This window comes from Polypterus senegalus, chromosome 1, assembly GCF_016835505.1.
Source record: "Polypterus senegalus isolate Bchr_013 chromosome 1, ASM1683550v1, whole genome shotgun sequence".
In the NCBI taxonomy this organism is placed as follows: domain Eukaryota; kingdom Metazoa; phylum Chordata; class Cladistia; order Polypteriformes; family Polypteridae; genus Polypterus; species Polypterus senegalus.
The window spans coordinates 325,571,338-325,590,883 of record NC_053154.1 but is presented as its reverse complement, the minus strand read 5'-3'; the positions used below and the strand labels follow the sequence as shown (position 1 = coordinate 325,590,883).

The 19,546-nt window shown below is 37.9% G+C and overlaps 1 protein-coding gene across 2 annotated transcripts in view; it reads left to right on the top strand.

Annotated features, from left to right (window-relative positions):
* The window catches only part of LOC120516021 (annexin A7-like), a 53,377-nt gene that overhangs the window by 12,494 nt on the left and 21,337 nt on the right, over positions 1 to 19,546 (top strand). For both annotated transcript variants that reach the window (XM_039737443.1, XM_039737451.1), the window contains exons 2-3: positions 3,802 to 3,859; positions 15,630 to 15,912. In XM_039737443.1, the coding sequence (XP_039593377.1) occupies positions 3,803 to 3,859; positions 15,630 to 15,912 (340 nt within the window). In that variant the 5' untranslated portion in view covers position 3,802. The remainder of the gene's footprint in view (positions 1 to 3,801; positions 3,860 to 15,629; positions 15,913 to 19,546) is intronic.

Genomic DNA, 19,546 nt, shown 5'->3' with positions numbered 1-19,546 from the left:
CCTGGCAGCTCTATCCTTACCACCCTTCTCCCAATAAACCCAGCATCTCTCCTCTGCACATGTCCAAACCAACACAATCTCACCTCTCTGACTTTGTCTCCCAACCGTCCAACTTGAGCTGACCCTCTAATGTCCTCATTTCTAATCCTGTCCATCCTCGTCACACCCAGTGCAAATCTTAGCATCTTTAATTCTGCCACCTCCAGCTATGTCTCCTGCTTTCTGGTCGGTGCCACCATCTGTAACCCATATAACATAGCTGGTCTCACTGCCGCCCTGTAGACCTTCCCTTTCACTCTTGCTGATACCCGTCTGTCACAAATCACTCCTGACACTCTTCTCCACCCATTCCACCCTGCCTGCACTCTTTTTCACCTCTTTTTTCCACAATCCTCATTACTCTGTACTGTTGATTCTAAGTATTTAAACTCGTCCACCTTCACCATCTCTACTCCTTGCATCCTCACCGTTCCACTGACCTCCCTCTCATTCATGCACATGTATTCTGTCTTGTTCCCTCTGACCTTCATTCCTCTCCTCTCTAGAGCATATCTCTATCTCTACAGGGTCTCCTCTACCTGTTCCCTACTATCGCTACAGATCATGCAGCTGAATGAAGATTTGTATGACTGATATGACGAAGATATGGTCTGTCAATAGTAGACCATAATGAGTCCACTTGTTTGTTTTTATATGGAAACACCAAATTGTGTTCATTTTGTTTTTGTATTAATAACTTCATTTGTTATATATCACAGATAAGTGCAAATATCTGAACAAGTAAAATTGGCGATTACATCTGAAAGACAAATCTATACGGTATGGTGTTTGGCTCACATGATAAAGTTATAGGAAAAGAAACCAGAAATTACCTGCTGTACTGTATGAAGCAAATTAGAATTGGAGTGATTGGAATGTCAGGAGTCCAAAACAATTTGTCTGTGTGGAGTTTGTTTTCCTAGTGTCTGCATGGGATTTTTCTCCCACATTCTCAAAACCATGAGTATTACTGTAGGTTAACAGGGATTTCATACTACTGAAATTTCACGATATTCGATACATTTTTTAATACAAAAGCAAAAACAGAAATCCCTTTGGCAGGCTTTTTAATTCAAAATGCCTCCATTTTTCAGGTGAACAGTGTTGTTTTTTTTTTTTTTTTTTTTTTTTTTGTAATAGAATAAAAAAATATAAATATTAATAGTAATAACTTTAAAATAATTTTATGTCATTTCAGTAGTTGCCCAGCTATTTGAGTGAACTAATATTGTCATTCATAAATATCTAATTACAGTGCAAGACTTGAATTTAATATGTGATAGTCATAGGATTTTCTCCAGTGTTACAGCAGATTGGGGAGGTTTTATAATTTTAGTGTGATCTCAGCATATTGGTTTTGAAGAATATTAGCATGGACTACCTGATTTATCTTAATTAAGGCACATTCCAGTTTTATTCTTTGCCCATTTATGTGCTGTAACCGCAGAGTACTTCTTAAAATCGATACTAAAAATAATGAAAACATTATTATCTGTGCTGTTGAATTACTGAATTCCAAGATTACTGTTTTTTCCCTTTAAACAAACCCTTTAAAACAGTTTTTATTACAACATGCTTTTAAAATCTGCCTTGTCAGGTAATCACTCCGATAGGTTTGTAACCTTTGATATTGTAAGGTTTATATTTGCATCCTTAGCTGGTTTAAAAAAAAAAAACTTATCTGTTAAAATATCACTCTTTAGTCACATTTATTCCAATTTTAAATGAACTGCTTTTACTGTACTTGTAGTCAATTGTAACTGAGAGACTGCATTATATTCTGATACGTACACGTGTGTTATACTGCATGTGTTTTCATTGTGTTCATCATGTTATGAGTTATTCTCATAAATACAAGCTTGCCTTCAAATATCAAACAACTTGCACAAATTAAGCATTTGTAGATTTATATTCAGTATGCAATTTTGTCTGCATATCTGTAACTGTGTTGTATTTCTGTTAAAGCAGTGTGTGTTATATTACTAAAGAGACTTTGACTTGTATCACTAACTGAATTTTGTTTTGGTATTAACAAATGGTTCAACTTCTTTCATTTCTTCCGTACACAAGTCAAGCAACCACTTTGTTTGAAACTTGTCTCGATATTTATTTGCTACAACTCTTTTTAACACTGCTGGTGGGGCAGTTTCCTTCTACATTCCTATATGTGTGATTCAGGATGGGTGCACATCCTGAACTGTATGTGCTGATTAGAAAACATATGGCTGGTCAGAAACAGACGTCTCTACCTGTCCAGTTAGAGAACGAATGCAAAGCCTTTTGTTCCTTTATCAGGATTGCATAGGATCTACACTTTAAACAATTAGAGTTCACATCTCCATAATGGAAGAAAAGTGGCGATGACAAAATGTGTGTGTGCGCGCAATTTTTATATTATTATATATATATTTTTTTAAAGGGTAATCATAATTCTCATGCCTTAAATACAAAACATTTTTATATATCAGTTCAGATGTGGTCCTGTAGGTAGGAATGTGAGCCATTTTCGCATGTAACTTTTACACCAGCTTTTCTCGCATATTATTGTGAATTGTGAGGTAATATGTCCACTTGCAGTTAACTCATCATTGAAAGCCCGAATTCACTTGGTACTACTAATGCTGTAACCAAAAAAAAAAAAAAAGTAGTACCATTATGTTTTTGCCATTTTGGAATCGGCTTGGTACAAGAGTATCCATTCTTGTAACATCCATGTTATTTATATGTTCCAGATTGACCCAAGTGTGTGAGTGTGCACAAGTTCACTGGTATCCTCTCAGGCACTTTCTCCAGCTTTGCTCTGACTTTTTGCAAAGATGTATAAGTTTCACATAGATAGGGCACTTCTAGCTAATGGCTGTTATTGTGCCATGTTTTGTTGCAGCCTCATCCATGCAAGAAGGTCGCCTATAAATGGGATGTAGTCATAACTCATGGTAGAACTCCACCTTTGTTCTCATAATTTGGAAGTACATATAGGCTGATGAAGCATGCAAGTGTACTTTTGAAGTCAACAAATACCTACATACTGTAAATACTTTATGTTCATTAAATATTATCAGAAAATCCACAGATTGTATTCTCTTGTAGTTCTTTTATTTCTTTATTACAAGCGTGCTTGCTGTGTACTGAATTCCTGCTACTTTGTATGGTGTTGACACATTTGGGGTTTACCCAGACTGGCTGCAGTTTGACTGTTCTCTCTGCTGTTCCTGTCTTTTGCAGTAAATAAGCAAGTTAACACACATTTAGTTCTCTTGATAGAGTTAATTGTAATTTTAATAATACCCCATTGATTTGCATTCCACTCCACACATTTGAGTTCTATTACCCATTGAGAGTGGTGTAATAACTTTTGATGCCGTGTCATTAGTAAAGTGGTGGGGGTAGAGATACATAAATTTTTTTTTTTGGTTCGTTCAGTGCAGTAACTAATGACCCACTCTTGACTAATTGACAGATCATTTATATCTCTTAATAGTTACAGTATATAGGAAGCTAATTTCAACATCTTAGAATAATTAATTAGGGTGATATATAGCATGTTTAATACAGGGACTGCGCATTTACACTGATTTTTCATATAATTCTTTTCTGCAGACTTTGTCGCCAGTATCATTATGAAAGCAGACTTTATTTATTTTAGAAGCCATTATTGGAAGGGTGCCTTTTTAATTCTAAGCACGTACACTGCTTATAGTTCTGTGATGATCGTCACTGTAGACTGTTATGAAATACATTTCTTTTTTTGTCTATTTTCAGAATGTCATACCCAGGCTATCCACCATCTGGCTTTCCTCCTTCCTATCCTGGATATCCTGTAAGTTCTTTAATATTTGTACTATTTTAATGTTTTGCCTGAAGCACCTGGCTCCTTTACCGAGTTTATTTTGTATGTGAAATATTTGCATATTGGTAAAATAAAAATTAAATACAAATGATGAGGGTAAAATCTGATTTTCAAAGATCCATTCCGTTAAAAATGCAATAGAATGCACTGGAAGATTATCCTAATTTAGTAATGCTTGTTCTAGCTTAATGATGGCATCTGCTTTTTATTCAAGTACGTTTTACTAATTAGACATTTCTATTGACCTTATGAAGTAATTTAAACATAATGTTTTTCTTTTTACGTTAAGTGTGCCAGTCAAAGTTCAGTTCCTTACAGAATTAAAATGTTTGACCAGGTGTTGTGAGAGTTGCAGACCGTAATTCATTCATATCTCTGTGCAAAGGTGGAAAGAGTGGTACAAATTTCTCCTCAAGTAGGAGTATTATTTAGTCAAAAAATTAAGAGTCCATCTGTGTCAAATAAAAAGATTTCAGAAAATGTTTCCAACTTGGCATCTCCAGTGTGCTTCATACATACTGTTTTTGCAAGACTTTGTCATTCATGGCCAATATGCATTTGAGATGTAGACTCATGTATAACATCGCGCGTAGAATTCGCACAATAACATGACGTAAGCACAGAAAAATCCAGATGCAGGAATCTGTGCGTACTCCAATTTCCAAGTTCTTCCACTCCATAATTCCCAGTCGGAGTGAAAACTAACGCACGTACACGTGCCTTCTGTCCCGTCCCAATTCCTCCCAGAGTTACGCCTCTTTGAATATGCAAATCAGTATAAATAGTCTTTAAGCTCAGCGTTCTGTGAAAAGAAAATGGGAAAAGCACGGGGGAAAATATAAGAATTTCAGCAAATACCAAGTGGAGGCAAAGAAAAACGTACCATTTGTTGACTTAAACAGTGGTATGAACAACAAAAGGAAGCCAATTGACTGACATAGCGGGTTGGAGATACTTGAAAGCTCAAGTTCACAAATTCGCACCGTGCCCAAAATAAAAAAGAAGTTGTCACATATCAAAGTCACTGTGAAAAGGCGAGTCGCAGCCCACCGTCTGAGTTTCATATGAAAGCTTATTAGGGTACAGAGAGAAAAAAAAGGCACACAGTAGGAAAAAAGCACAACATGTCAACTTCAGTCTCGAAATTTCCACTTTAATTACGTAGTTTATTTTGTCATTAATGTAGAGCATCATAAACTTCATCTTAAAATCGTGTAATTAACCATCCATTCATCCATTTTCCAACCCGTTAATTAACCAGTTTCTCAAATCACATCGTAATTAAAGTAGCACATTAAATGCTTTGTTTTGTATTTGACCTTTTGCTCTATGTGTGTGAATCACTACGTGCTTTCTCTTTCACCAACGGGACACATAATCCAATAAATTCGTGATATTACAGCTCTCTGAATAATTAAAATACTGAGATGTATACGTGATATCTTTTTCATGCTGATAGGAGTTAAAGCATGTTATTAAAGAGGGGAACACGGTGCGTGATTGTGCGCGACCTTCGATGAAATACTTTATTGTAGCAGTACTGCCTCTTTCAAATGTACTAACCTCCAATTCCTGTGCTTACTTTTTTCTCCAAATACCCAATCGCCACACAATCTGCTCTGTAATAGACGTTAAACCATCTGTAAGCTTACAACGACGATTCTTGAAAACTTTTAAGGAACATTGAAATATCTTTGTAGTACATGTTTAATTATTCTATCCATCTATACTTCCAGTGTCGCGTCGGCCCCAGTAAGAATACAGCACAAGGTAGGATCAATCTGTGAACTAGCTAGCGCTGCAGAACCGTGTCTTCACATGTTTAATTATTAACAATACAGATTAGTTAAATGAAGTTAAAGTTTTACCTGTATAATATAATCAACATATTTTGCTGCATTTCATCTTAAAAATGATATCGTCATCATATGTAAATACGCGCTTTATAAAGTGGCGCAGGTTGTGCAATATTACTGTAGTGCAAGTTCACAGTGAGGTGATTGTACTTATAAGTACAAACAGTTCTACAAGGAGCAATTGATTGAGTGCGTTTAAAGTTCTTGGGATGAAACTGTTTCTGAACCGCGAGGTCCGTACAGGAAAAGCTCTGAAGTGTTTTGCCGTGGCTGAGGCAGCGTGTCCTTGAAGCTGTATACCGATAATTCTCTTTCCGATCAGCTGCTGCTTTGAGTCCCCACTCAGATGCAGTGATATAAATACTCCGAGTGGTGCAGTGAGAGTAATATGGAAAAAGATGATCCGCTGTGGCAACCCCTAACGAGAGCAGCTGGAAGAAGAAGATAAAGGTGCAGTGAGAGTAACAACGCTAAAGCAGTTATGGTATTTGGAATACTATGGCTATTCCCTGGGCTATTATATTGTTACAGGCTAATTACAATCAGATGCATTACACTAATATACAATATGCAGTTAGTTTCGGTGTATTTATAAAGCCTCGGCAGGAATGTGCATCTAAGAAATAAAGATAAACCACACAGGAACAGTAGCACTGCTTTGACGCTGGGTGCTGCCATTCTGCAAAACCAAGCAGAGAATTTGTGTACGCCAGGGTATGAGGTACCGTGGAAAAGTGCGTGGCTTTACGCCAAGTGTAGGTTTTATACATCGCGATTTGAACGTGGAAAAGTTCTTACGCAAATGTCTGTGCGTACGCACCGTTCATACATGAGGCCCCTGGTTACTAAAGAAGAACTTTAACATGAGTAATGCCTATCAAAATTTAAAATATCTGATTGGTTTAGTGTAGAGATAAAGAGAGCCAAAGTTTCTCCACAACATGAAATACATTTTTTAATGATATTTCAGCAAGCCAATGGGCAAATTTGTAACTATTGACGAACTGTTTTTGAAAGTTAGACATCTAATACTAAATAACAATCCTTGCAAATTGAAATTTTTAGTAACATTAAAATTAGTGTCAACATGCCCTTTTTAAAGCCCCCACATCCCAGAAACTAATGAACATACAAGCCTAAAATTTTGCACACTAAGTATTGGGTTCAGTGACATTGTTGCTGTTGATTCCATGTGGATTGGCCTTTAAGTAAAACTGTATGAAGTGGAAACTAATAATGTAAAAGTGCAATTTAATGACTTTTAGGAGGAAAAAAAAAAACTAAATTAGAAATATTATTGTTCTTTGGAAAGCATAACACAAGAATAAAATGTATTTTGTTTTTCAAAGGCATTAACATATATACACGCCTACAGGCACTTACTAATAAAAACTGTACTATATATGGCAATAAAATTTGAAAATATATGTTATTGTACACTCCTAACAAATGCATGGTAAGCAGGTAATCGGAATCATCCCTGAAAATTAGGTAACAATGTGGACTTTGTGTTTTGAACATAGCCAGTCAATTGTACTTGTTGCGATCTACTGTGAAAGTGACAAAAGTTGAATCTTTGCTAAATAATCCATCCATTTTCCAACCCGTTAAATCCGAAAACAGGGTCACGGGGGTCTGCCGGAGCCAATCCCAGCCAACCCAGGGTGCAAGGCAGGAACCAATCCTGGGCAGGGTGTCAATTAATGTAATTTTTAAAGAGGAAGTACTTGCATTTCAAAATACTTTCAAAAATATAATTCCCTACATAATCTACAGTAAAGTAGCAAAAGTAAATATAATTCACTTATTTACACCGCAGATTCCATGGAGCTCAGAATATTTCAAACTGCATTTAGTGTGTTACACTTTCAATGTTTATATTCTAGGCAAATATAGAAAAAGTCTAAAGAGTTCCTATGTTCAGTAATTACAAAGATTTGTCAAGGTTTTTATTTTGGTTGCTTTCATTGGTTTGAGTGTGCTTGTGCAGTGTTTCAGGGCAAAGGTAGATATTCTTAATAATCATTGACATTGAAATCTAAAACTGTTTGCTTAGACAGTAAAATTTAGCAATAGGAATTTTGTGTGTGCTAATGATTATGTGACTCAGTTTCAGCTTGCAGTTCTAATGGCATGTGGTTGTGCAAGCCAAAAAGCTTCTTTGCATATGAGTCACTAAGCCTGTTGTGGCTTTCTGTGGATTAATGCCATTTAGCATCATCTGTCCACAGCAAGTAGAAGACCTGATCTTGTTGAGTTTAGTTTCAAGTGCAATGAACAGCACTTGTACTGTACTATTTTTAAAGGTAGCTTTAGGAAAGCAATGTATTTAGCTTTATTTTTTTCAAATTGAAAGCGTTTTTGTTATTAAATATCAAATATATTAAAAAAATCATAATTGTATAGCTGTATTTACTGTGTGAGAGACTGTTAAGTTTAGCGACTCATTTGGGGATTCACAGTAGTATCCCAGTAATTGAACTCCCAGTCTTGTGCTTTACAAGCCATCAGCTTAGCCAGCAGGCCACAGTACCTAAAGGAATGAGATGATGAGGTGTTTTTCTTGTCTTTTTAAACTTTTATGGTTTTAGAAATGTTTTTGTCATTTGGACTTGTCTCTTTTCTCTAGCTGCTTGCATGACAAATATATGCCAGTGTGCGCAAGTGAGAAATGAAAAAAGTTAACCATCACTAATTTGGTATTGTTGGGACCTGTGAGTTTGCCAGATCATTGATGGTTAGATTTACACAGTTTACCCAAAAACTGTAAAAATTCTAAATATTGGAGTGCTTTGCCAATACAAGACAGACTCATTGGCATTGTAGATATGCCTCAGGACCTAATTTTTCAACAGAAAGTAACTTTGCTAACTCATCAACAAATGCAGCAGCTGCTTCCTTGTTGTCTGAATATTTTTCGCCACACAATCTACACAGCTGTGTAGCGGTCAAGTTCCGCTAAGATTCACACTGTCAAGGCGACGGTGATTGATTTATTTTTATAGTAGATCTCATGGATGTTCCCAGCCTTGGCTCGACCCGCAATCACTCACAAACAGAATACGGCACACTGGGAACTAACAGAAATTAAAGAATATAATGAAATTAAATAATATAAATGAAAACAATACCACCCCTGTACCCCTATGACGATATTACATTAAACATATAAACACAGACACCACACAGCAAAGTCCATGGAATACCAAACCGGATGTAATGAGAGATGACGAGAATAAGTCCAGAGATCTGTGTGTTGTAAGGGAATGAAAATACAGTCCTACCGGTAGACACTGTAAGGGTGAAGATAGATGGATGGATGGTTCAGGAGCGCTACTATACTTGCGGGAAAGCCGTGAATCCACAAACAGTCCCCAGCACACAGGTAGACAGACGATCCAGACCCCAAAAACAAATACAATCCAGGACACAGTGATTAAATATGGCTGAATTAACAGGAGGTGGTCCGACAGGTAAATGAACATAAAATACAACAACAAAAACACTTCTCTTTCCTTTGGCAACCTGCCCTCCTTTTAAACTACTTTGAACCCCTTTGACCCCAACAGCACCTGCAGGGACTGCTGGGAGATGCAGTTTTAATTCATAGTAGCACTGCTACACTGTAAGCCATGATGCTGCTTGAAACACTGAATCCAGCCTTCAGCCTATACTCACACTTGTCCTAGTTCTTCATGAAGTATTTTTGCTTGTTCCTTCACCTATCCTCAGACACAAAGCTAAAACCACATTATCAGCACTTTATCCAATTCTGATCTTTTTCCATCTTTCATTGTTTTTGTTATGCCCATCTATTTCTTTGGTCCACTGTTAACAAAATAACTGGGGATGTTTTTCTGTTTCTCCATGTCATACATTGTTGGAGAGGCAATGTCTGGTATAAGTAGTCTGCAGCTGTAAATGGATGGCCAGTTTTTAAGTAATATGCCACTGACGGCTATAAGGTTGGGGGCATGGCGAGAGCAGTTCCCGGGAGCGATGCATTCATGGGAGTTTCCGTACTGAAGTGCACAGGTGCGGGATCACCCGTGTCCATAATTGATGCCGGGAGCTGCTAATCACCACACCTGTGCCATGTCCCCATTATAAAAGGAGATGCGTGAGTGTGGAAAGGGACAAATAAAGTAATGAGAAAACGACAAGCAGATGGAGGTTAAAGAGCGAAGAAGGCATTAAGTTCTGGTGTGCGAGCGAGTGAGAGCAGGCTCGCTGGATAGCGGCAGCTGGGAGTAGAGCCCCTTGGGAAGAGTGTTTGGCTGATGGTCGGCGGGGGCAGTAGGAAGCGGTTGCTCCAGCTGAGTAGTTATGAGGTGTTGGTGGCTACAGGCAACTTGCCACGTAAAGCTGATAGGCTTGGGAGGGAGAGCACCAGTGTGAGCGCCCTGGTCACTGGGGACCCAAGTCTCAGCCTGGTGGGATGAGCTGTACGTAGCCAGGGGATGGAAGGCAACTGGACCAGTTGGAGGTTAGCTGCACCTGTGGATAGGGAAAGACTGCCCTTTTTCAAAGCCCATTGGGATAAACATGGGAGCCGCCAACTAGACTGTTTCCAGCTTATTTATTTTAACCTTGTTTTTATGGATGTATTTATGGGATTATTATATCCACTTTTATCACCTTGTTTTATGGATTGATTGTTTAACTTTGAGCACTGCACTATTTTATTTGAACACAATTTAGATTTTTTTATTGTTTTAATAAAAGCACTGTACACTTCTTTTCACTATCCCCTTGCTCAGAGTGATTTGTCCCCATTTGCACAGCTCATTGGGTTACATTCCCGACAGTGTTGGGTTCAAGAGACTCCCAGAGTTGGAAGAGGGAGCATGGAACAAGACCTGCACCATCACACAATGTTGCATAATTCACAAAGGCTTCTCATAGACACTCCATTGTCGAGTAGTTTTTTTGTTTGTTTGTTTATTTTAAAGTTAACCGTTATCTTTTATGAACAATGTACGGTGCTTAAGCATTTCACCACAAGAAGAACTTCCTTTTCACAGCAGATTATAATAATAAATGCAGAAAAACCAGTAAGGAATGGCTTTCCAGGGTTTGCAAGTTTGTGGAGACCACTGATTCTGTGACCAATGGCACCAAAACAGTAGAGGCAGGTTGGTGGTCCAACCTAGGAAATTTGAAATTACGTTCATGGAAATTAGCGGTGGAATAGGATTACCAGTGCCAGGTTACTGATAGTCGACTTGTAATTTTTAATATGTTCAAGTTAAATTATTTTTTGTTTGTGGCTGAATTCTTGCTGGTTTGGTGCAATTTAGCTCAATCTCGTAATGAGAACACATGGAAATGTTATAGGGCTGTGCAATATGGCCAAAAATGTTATCACAATTTATTTAATAAGTTTAGATTATTATATTACTTTCCTCATGCTCCGGTTTATATTTAAATAGTATTTGAATGCAGAACAAACCAAAAGACCTATTTGTTACAGTGCAGTATACAGCAGCAAATAAAATCATAATTGAACATTAGTCAGTATAAATAAGTAAATACAAATCTAAATTTTGACAGTCTCTTGGCAATTGCTGTAACTACCAACAGTTGATTGAACATGTTACAAGACATTTATTAGACTTTAAGGCAACGTCTTTGTTTTAATCGGTGGAAACAGGAATAAAAAATTAAGTGTAAACAATGAAACCACTGGGTTTTATTTTCTTAAATGTTTGCATATAAATCCTAGTGTCTCTGCCTTTGAGATGCTTTGTGCCAGGATGTCACTACATTTACTAAATGCACACTGATGTGAAGTTGGAAGCAGGAATGCACAGGTACTGTTTGGCCAGAAGAGTCTGGTAAAGGATGATTTGTGAATATTGTACTGTGCAGGACGAGAGAGCCAAAAATAAAAAAAGAGAAAAAAAAAAAAGATTCCAATTATTATTAAAATATTCATTATTACAATAAATGTGTTTTGTATTTGAATGGAAGGATAATTTCAAGTAAAATACAACAGAATGTACAAATATCAGAAGCATCTACCAAGGCTTGTTTATACACAAATTACATATGAATTAAACCTGTAATACAAAATTAATACAGGTGGAAGCCTGTTACAACGAAACTCATGGGACCATAATTTACACTATAATGACTTTTTTTTTGTTATAACAAATATGGGGAAAATACATATAGCATTGTGACTGGGGCTGCTGGTAATTCGCCATTTCTGATGGAAGCGGTGCTTCCTCTGCAGGATCAGGGGTACTGCACATCATGCTTGTCACACAGTGTTTAACATTTAACAGCAGGCTTAGATCTGCTCTTCCTCACATTCTCCTGATCTGTTTTCTCCAGAGCCTCTGGTATTCTAATTAGAAGATGGGAGATAAAGCAGGACGATTGCCCGTCCCGGGGCTCCCAGCAGCTCCTGTTCTGAATGAAGTCTTGAGACTGTACATGCCTTCTCTATACATTAATATAAAGTACCTGTATTTTCCTTGGAAACCTGGACTCATTTTCCTGTCTGTCATGCAACTCTGTAACGCAAGCTTGACAATAACCGTGTAAGAATACAGCGCTTCCTAAATTGCAAAAAATATTTTATTTGTAAGAAACTTTTTTTTAAAAATAGAAATAAGAGTATGAAAACAGAATGAAAACGAGACATTAGATGAAGATGCGATTCCCAAATGCTTTTGCCATGTCATTTTTCTTAGTTCTGGAATTCTCTCTTTCCAGCATTGTTAAATTTTCATTCAGTGCAAGCTGACACCATTTCTCACTTTTTTTTGTTCATCTCAAAGAAAATGTTATCGCTATGAAACTTGAACAATAAAGTTTCCACACAACATAACTGCCCACGTGAACGCTCGGTGGAGCACTGACCAGTTTGGGTGGAAGAATATTTCTCTTGAAATATCCGGTCCCTTCCCAAAAATCATCCCATTATTTTTTAAATGCTATGCTTTTATTTGCACACCAGGGCTCTAACCAGCAGTCAAAGAAACACAAATTTCTACAGACCACATCCTTTCCATATAATCTTCGTAAGGGAACAAGACAATTAAGTTCCAGCATTTTCTTTTAGCTTTGGTGCACCAAGATAAAACGTTCCTATTTAATACATCTGACTGCTGCAATGCTATATCATTAATGCTGACATGTCGCTGTAAGGTGGATATTTTATAATCTACCAAGAAGTCCAATTTTACCACAATGTCAAATACCTTTCCTGCAGAGATCCATTTTACTTAAACTGTTGGTTTGATATGGTTTAGAATTCTAATGTCCTGCTGAGTGTGCATACTATGTTTGAATTGGTGACTTGCGTGCTGAGAAACTAAATATTGATTTCTTATACCACATCTTGCTGTTATCCATCCTGGTCTGAATTGGTTCTGCTGATTTTGGCCATACGCTGACTACATTTGGGCCTTCAGAAGATGAAGCCAAATTCTCTAAACATACAGAGTCATTCCAGTTTTTGGTTTGCCTAATAACAGTTAGGTTACTAAAGTACCTCTCCAAAGCGTTTTGTTTTTCCCCCCAATCAACCGTAAGTTAACTTGAAATTTTTGGTATGTTTAGCTATCTGTACTATTGGCAGGTAAACCTAAGGTGTACATAACTGCAACAACAACAACAACATTTATTTATATAGCACATTTTCATACAAACAGTAGCTCAAAGTGCTTTACATAATAAAGCATAGAAAAATAAAAGACACAATAAGAAAACAAAATAAATCAACATTAAATAACATCGAATAAGAGTAAGGTCCAATGGCCAGGGGGGGCAGAAAAAACAAAAAAACTCCAGACGGCTGGAGAAAAAATGAAATCTGTAGGGATTCCAGACCATGAGACCACCAAGTCCCCTCTGGGCATTCTACCTAACATAAATGAAACAGTCCTCTTTGGATTTAGGGTTCTCACGGAAGGGCTTGATGAAGATGGTCACGTAGACTTCTGCCTTTTAATCAATCCATCCATCATTGTTGGAGCATCATGAAGCTTTGAGTAGGTGGTGGTGGCGTAGGCCACCACCACAAAAAAAACGGAAAAAGAAACAGAAGAGAGAGTAGGGGTCAGTACGGATTTTAGAGCCACCATGAATAGTTATGAGGAAATTGAACATATAGAGTATCAGGATTAAGTTAAATTAAGTTAAATTGAAGTTATAGAAAGGCCATGTTAAAGTAATGTATTTTCAGCAGTGTTTTAAATTGCTCTACTGTATCAGCCTGGCAAATTCCTATTGGCAGGCTATTCCAGATTTTAGGTGCATAGCAGCAGAAGGCCGCCTCACCACTTAAGTTTTGTTCTTGGAAATATAAGGAGACACTCATTTGAGGATCTGAGGTTACGATTTGGAATATAAGGTGTCAGACATTCCGATATATACGATGGGGCGAGATTATTTAAGGCTTATATTATTTGCAGGCCAAACAACATATAAACGTGACCTCTACAGGCAGTGAACAGATCGGTCTTCGTTTAGTGCTGCGTTTCATCAGTTTCGATTTGTGTTCTCAGTAACTTCGAAAAGAACTGCTTTTACCAAGGGAGTTCAGCTGGTTGACATTGAGGCTGTAGGCTGGGTGATCAACTTCACTCTGCTTGTTTCTTGCGTTGTCATGTATTGGTGTTGTATTCCAGCTGGATTTTTTTTTTGTTTTTTCACATGCTTTAATTAGTTTTCCTCTCCTGGTAAGGTATCATATGTTCTTGTCTACCACTGCTAAACAACAAAAGGTGAAGGTTATCACCAAGTTTGAGTGAGCTTGCACAGACCTGTGTTTAGTGACACAATTTCAACATTTGTAAATGTAATTTATTGTGATATGGGAGTATAGGCTCGACCATGTTCTGGTGGGAGCCTTGTGCTTCTGGCAGTACATTTGACACAAGCTGAACATGCAAATATGTTTCTCTCTGATTTTGGCTGGCAGGCACATTTTCTTGTTAGAGTCTAGATATTTAGGCGTAAGAAAAATTCTTGAATGTAAACCGTTGTCCTTCCTCTAAATAGAAAAATGGAGTTTGAAATTACAAGAGACATACAAGAAGATTAAAGTTGCTAATACAACAGCCTGCCCATCACCTGTTTCTATTTATTGTTCCTCCAAATTTCAGATACACATGTTTTTCCTTATTTATGGAGTTATAGCTTGACAAATTGGAAAAAAGAGAAACAAAATACTATGAAAGCAGTATGAACCATTGTTTCATTTAGTGACCCCTAACAATATCCAGGCTGAAGATATTAATAAACCATTCCAGATAAGGAAGTTGCATTGTTTTCTACATTTAATGTTTGGTGAGGCATTGTAGATGTTTTGTGATCAGTATACAAAACTAAACTCCAATGTAACTACAGGTATAAAAATAATTTTGAACAATACTATCAAACGGCAGTCATTTGTTCACAAGGGCAGTAACTGATTAAAAAAAAATGATCGATTTCTTCAATTTGAATATGTTCTTTATTGATTCAGTACTAGGTTTTTAAAACTCGTGACATTGTCATGAAAACCCAATTGATGCTGATCACCTATCACATTAATCTGCTGAGCCAAAAAAATTTATTTATTACTTCAGTCTTAGTTTTAGGTAATATTTTTATGAAAAGCTAAATTTAGGATTACAGTGTATTACAGAAGGTATTGGGGGTAAATGTACTTAAAAATCACGATGTGTGACTTGTTCAGCAAATTTTGGATAGAGAAATAATAGTGTCAGCCATTAGCATGATACAGAAGTCAAGATCAGCATGTTTCCAATGTGAAAGTAATGTTTACTGTTTTGCATATTTGGAGTGAGTTGTTAAAGATATTTTTTTATTTTTTGTTTTCCTTCTAAAGTGTTTAAATACTAACGTTAGCCATTTCTTTCCTTAAGCCTCAGGGTAGTGGAGACTCGATGTATCCTCCTGCCGCTGGACAGTTTGCATTTCCTGGGGCACCTGGGGGCTACCCACAAATGGGTGGTTCAACATATCCCCCTGGACAGGCAGGCGGGTTTCCTGGAGCTGGAGGATTCCCACCACAGCAGGGCCCAGGTGGCTATCCTGCTCCTGGAGGCTTCCCACAAGGTCCAGCACCTGGAGGCTTCCCACAAGGTCCAGCACCTGGTGGCTTCCCACAAGGTCCAGCACCTGGTGGATATCCAGGTTTTCCTGGAGGTAAGCATCTGTATTTTTAGAACTTCACAGATTTAATATTATAATTTGATGAGTTAGTCATAGTGAATCTGTATACACTATACACCTGAGACATGTTAGCACAAAGTAGTTGGGATGTACAGTTCAAAACTTTCCATAAAAAGAACTGCAGTATATGCCTTAGACGGAAACCATGTACTGTAAGCTGTGAGATAATATTAAGCTCAAATATGTTGGTGCCAGAGAGTGGCAACATGTTGCATGTTGTTTAGCAACTGCAAGTAAGATTCCATGTTTTCTGTACACAGGATATTAATGACACTCTAAAATAGCTTTGTAAGTGTATAGGAACAGGTAGTGCTCTGTCTGAAGAAGTTTATTGTGTTCTGCTCAAATGTAGCTTTGCAAGAGATCAGCTCATCCTGCTCGGCCACCTTCTTTTCCATAAGGGACAGCAGTTGTCTGTCCCAGGCTTACAGAGACCTCTGTTACTTACTGATGGGACAGGTCTACTTGATGTATAGTTTCTTAGCTACATTGATCTAACATGTCATAGGCTCTTTGCCATGAAGAGCTGCTGTTCATGTGATTAAACCACATGCGTATTAACTATTTAAAAAAAAAAAAAAAGTAAAAAATTAAAGGCTCTATTTCCCTTAATTAGATATCTATATCATTTAAGTATGCCACTATTTTTGTGAACTATTTACTAATTATTATGTAATTTGAATTTGTTTTCCTTTCTTTGCACGTAACTACTAATTTTGACATCTTGTGAAGCATTTTGGGCAAAATTGCTTGTGTGAAAATGTGTTCTAGAAATAAATGTTGCCGATGTAACTGAGGGCAAAATATTCAAAGGCAATGTCTATGGTGGAATCTTATTTGAAATTAGTCTAGCATTAATTTGTCAAGTTATAGGGTCCCAACTATTATCATTTTTACTATTCATGTTTCCACCAGTTTCCTTGATATGCATTTTAAGCATACTTGAAGTTGATTGTGGGTTTGTTGGTATGTGGAAGGGCAGGTCCACAACTTACGAATTGGGGGCCAGTTTTAAAATAAATAAATCGTGCCCCGCAAAGTGCAGGCTGTAATCGGGAATGTGTGGAAGCACAAACTTGCTTTGCTCCGAGAATGGCCGGGGGTGCTTTGCTGATTGCATAGGCGAGTGCCTGTCAGACAGGTACCTCATCGATTTCTCGGTGGCCGTGGAACGTTCATTTGTGACAGATTTGAAGTAGTAATATATGAGGAGCCTGCACAGAACAGAGAGTTGGACAGAGAGAGAAGGTGGCAGGAGGGGGACAGAGCCAGTGCGTTTGAGTGGGCTCAAGAGCGGGAGAAGGCAGGCAGCTGGGAAAGAGAGCCCATTGAAAGGGGTTAGCAGCTGGCGCCCAGGGTCCGAAAAGGTGATTGCTCCAGCTGAGTGGTTTAGAGAGCCATAGTGATGTAGTGCAGAAAGGGGTGACTCGCCATGTAAATCCAGGAAGGCAGCGGGGGTCTGCAAGGCTCAGACTGGGAGCCCTATTGTGAGTGCCATGGCCACAGGGGACCAGAGCCTTGTTGTAGCCATGGAATGGCAGGCACCCGGACCTGTGATAGTGTTGGCTGTGCCTGTCAGAAGAGCATCTCCTTTAATGCATGGTACTGTGACGGATAAGTGGAGGAGTCGTCAGTCTTAAAGGACGCACAAGGTACTGTTTTGATAGAGAGGACCTGCCTGTGTTTTTTTTATTTTTATACCTTGTTTCCAGTGGCTTTTCTATTTATAGAATTTTAACCTCCACAGAACACTTTATTTTATGGATTTATTTAATGCACATTTTGAACCGTACTTGGTGGTGGCAGGTTCAAAAGGCTCACGGAGGGCAGTGGTAGTGTGGAGCCGACCTGTACCGTCACATGGTTGGTGTGGTGTGTTTTTTTTTTTTTTTATTTTTATTTTAAATACTATTAAGCCTAGACTGAATAAGGCAAATGTATGACGCTTACCCAGACTGTTCAAAATAAAACACATGGATGCTTATTTCCGGTATACATGGAGACAGTATAAGCAAGTCATCATTAACACTAGAATTACCAGAGCCTACGAAAAAACTCGTAGATCCGTCCCACCTTAAATCGCTTCTTAAATCCCTTCACACCTCTCTGCCAGCGTCCTTTGTCCTCTAAATGCTGATAAAGAGAAGCAAGGAGCAGCCGGCTATTCCATCCCCCCACCAATTTAGAACGTGCACGAACTTCTCTCAGCTCATGCCTTGATTGATTATCTGGGAGTGAAGTGGAGTTTTAGAGTGGAAATAATAGATTATTTGTAAGACACGCATTTTATGTCTGTTCTGTTTCTACAGTAATCTGTGTAAACACATTGTTAAAACAGAAACGTTTTTTATATTCTAGTAGTAGATGACAAAATGTAGGCATAAACTATATAATGTATGAATCCTCAAGTCCAAATATCAAAGGATCACTTTCACAAAAGGTACAAATATAACACAACAATTGCGCTTTTATTCAAAATATAACTGTAGAAAAAAAGCCGCCTTAACATGCGACATTGACAGCTGTTTGTTGTGACCGCCTTCGTGGCGCAACAGAATCCGCTGCTGACTGGGAATCAATTGTCGCTAGTTCGATCCTGCACCACTCTGTTTTGAGAAGTAAACTGCTCTTAGTCTAACTATTTTTGAATAAAAACATACATTTGATTTCAGTCTGTAACAGCCGGTGTAATTTGATACTTGTAAAGGTTAGCTTTTTATTTTTATTTTTTATTAGTCATTTTTATTATCTCGGCCGTGTTCAGGCTTCATACATTATATAGTTTATGCCTACATTTTGTCATCTACTACTAGAATATAAAAAAATGTTTCTGTTTTAACAATGTGTTTACACAGATTACTGTAGAAACAGAACAGACATGAAATGCGTGTGTTCCAAATAACGATCTATTATTTCCACTCTAAAATTTCACTTCACTCCCAGATACTCAATCAAGGCATGAGCTGAGAGAAGTTCGTGCATGTTCTGCAGCTGTGGGGGGATGGAACAGCCGGCTACATGCTGCTTGTATTTATCAGCACATTTAGATGAGACAAAAGACCCTGGTGGAGAGGTGTGAAGGGATTTAAGAAGCGATTTAAGGTGGGACGGATCTACGCGTTTTTTTGTAGGCTCCGGTAATTCTAGTGTTAAGCATAGTTAAACTTATGGAGTGCAAAAAAGGCATGAAGTGAATGTGCGTCTTGTTATGAAATTGGTTGGGGGTGAAGTTTGTTTCCAACAACCATATAAATAAAAATGGTATAAAATAATTACACGGAAGTAATTGGATTTGTAGTGCTACTGCGATGATGATGTTGAAGTGTTTACTCCTGTTAGTGTTTCTCCTGCAAAGTGTTTGGCAGTAACCATTTGCAAAAGTTTGCATGTTCTGTCAGCTTTATCATCAACGTCTTTGAAGTTTTATGCTAGAAACCCATAATACTGCCACTTGGATTACTGCCACTAGAGTGTTGGTGTCATTTCATATTTGAGTCCGGTTCATGTATACTGTGCCACCATTTTTAACCCATTATATCTTGCTTTTAATTGTGTGCGCACACAGCTTTTTACTTTCTCTGGAAGTGTCACCAGTAACCAGAAAGAG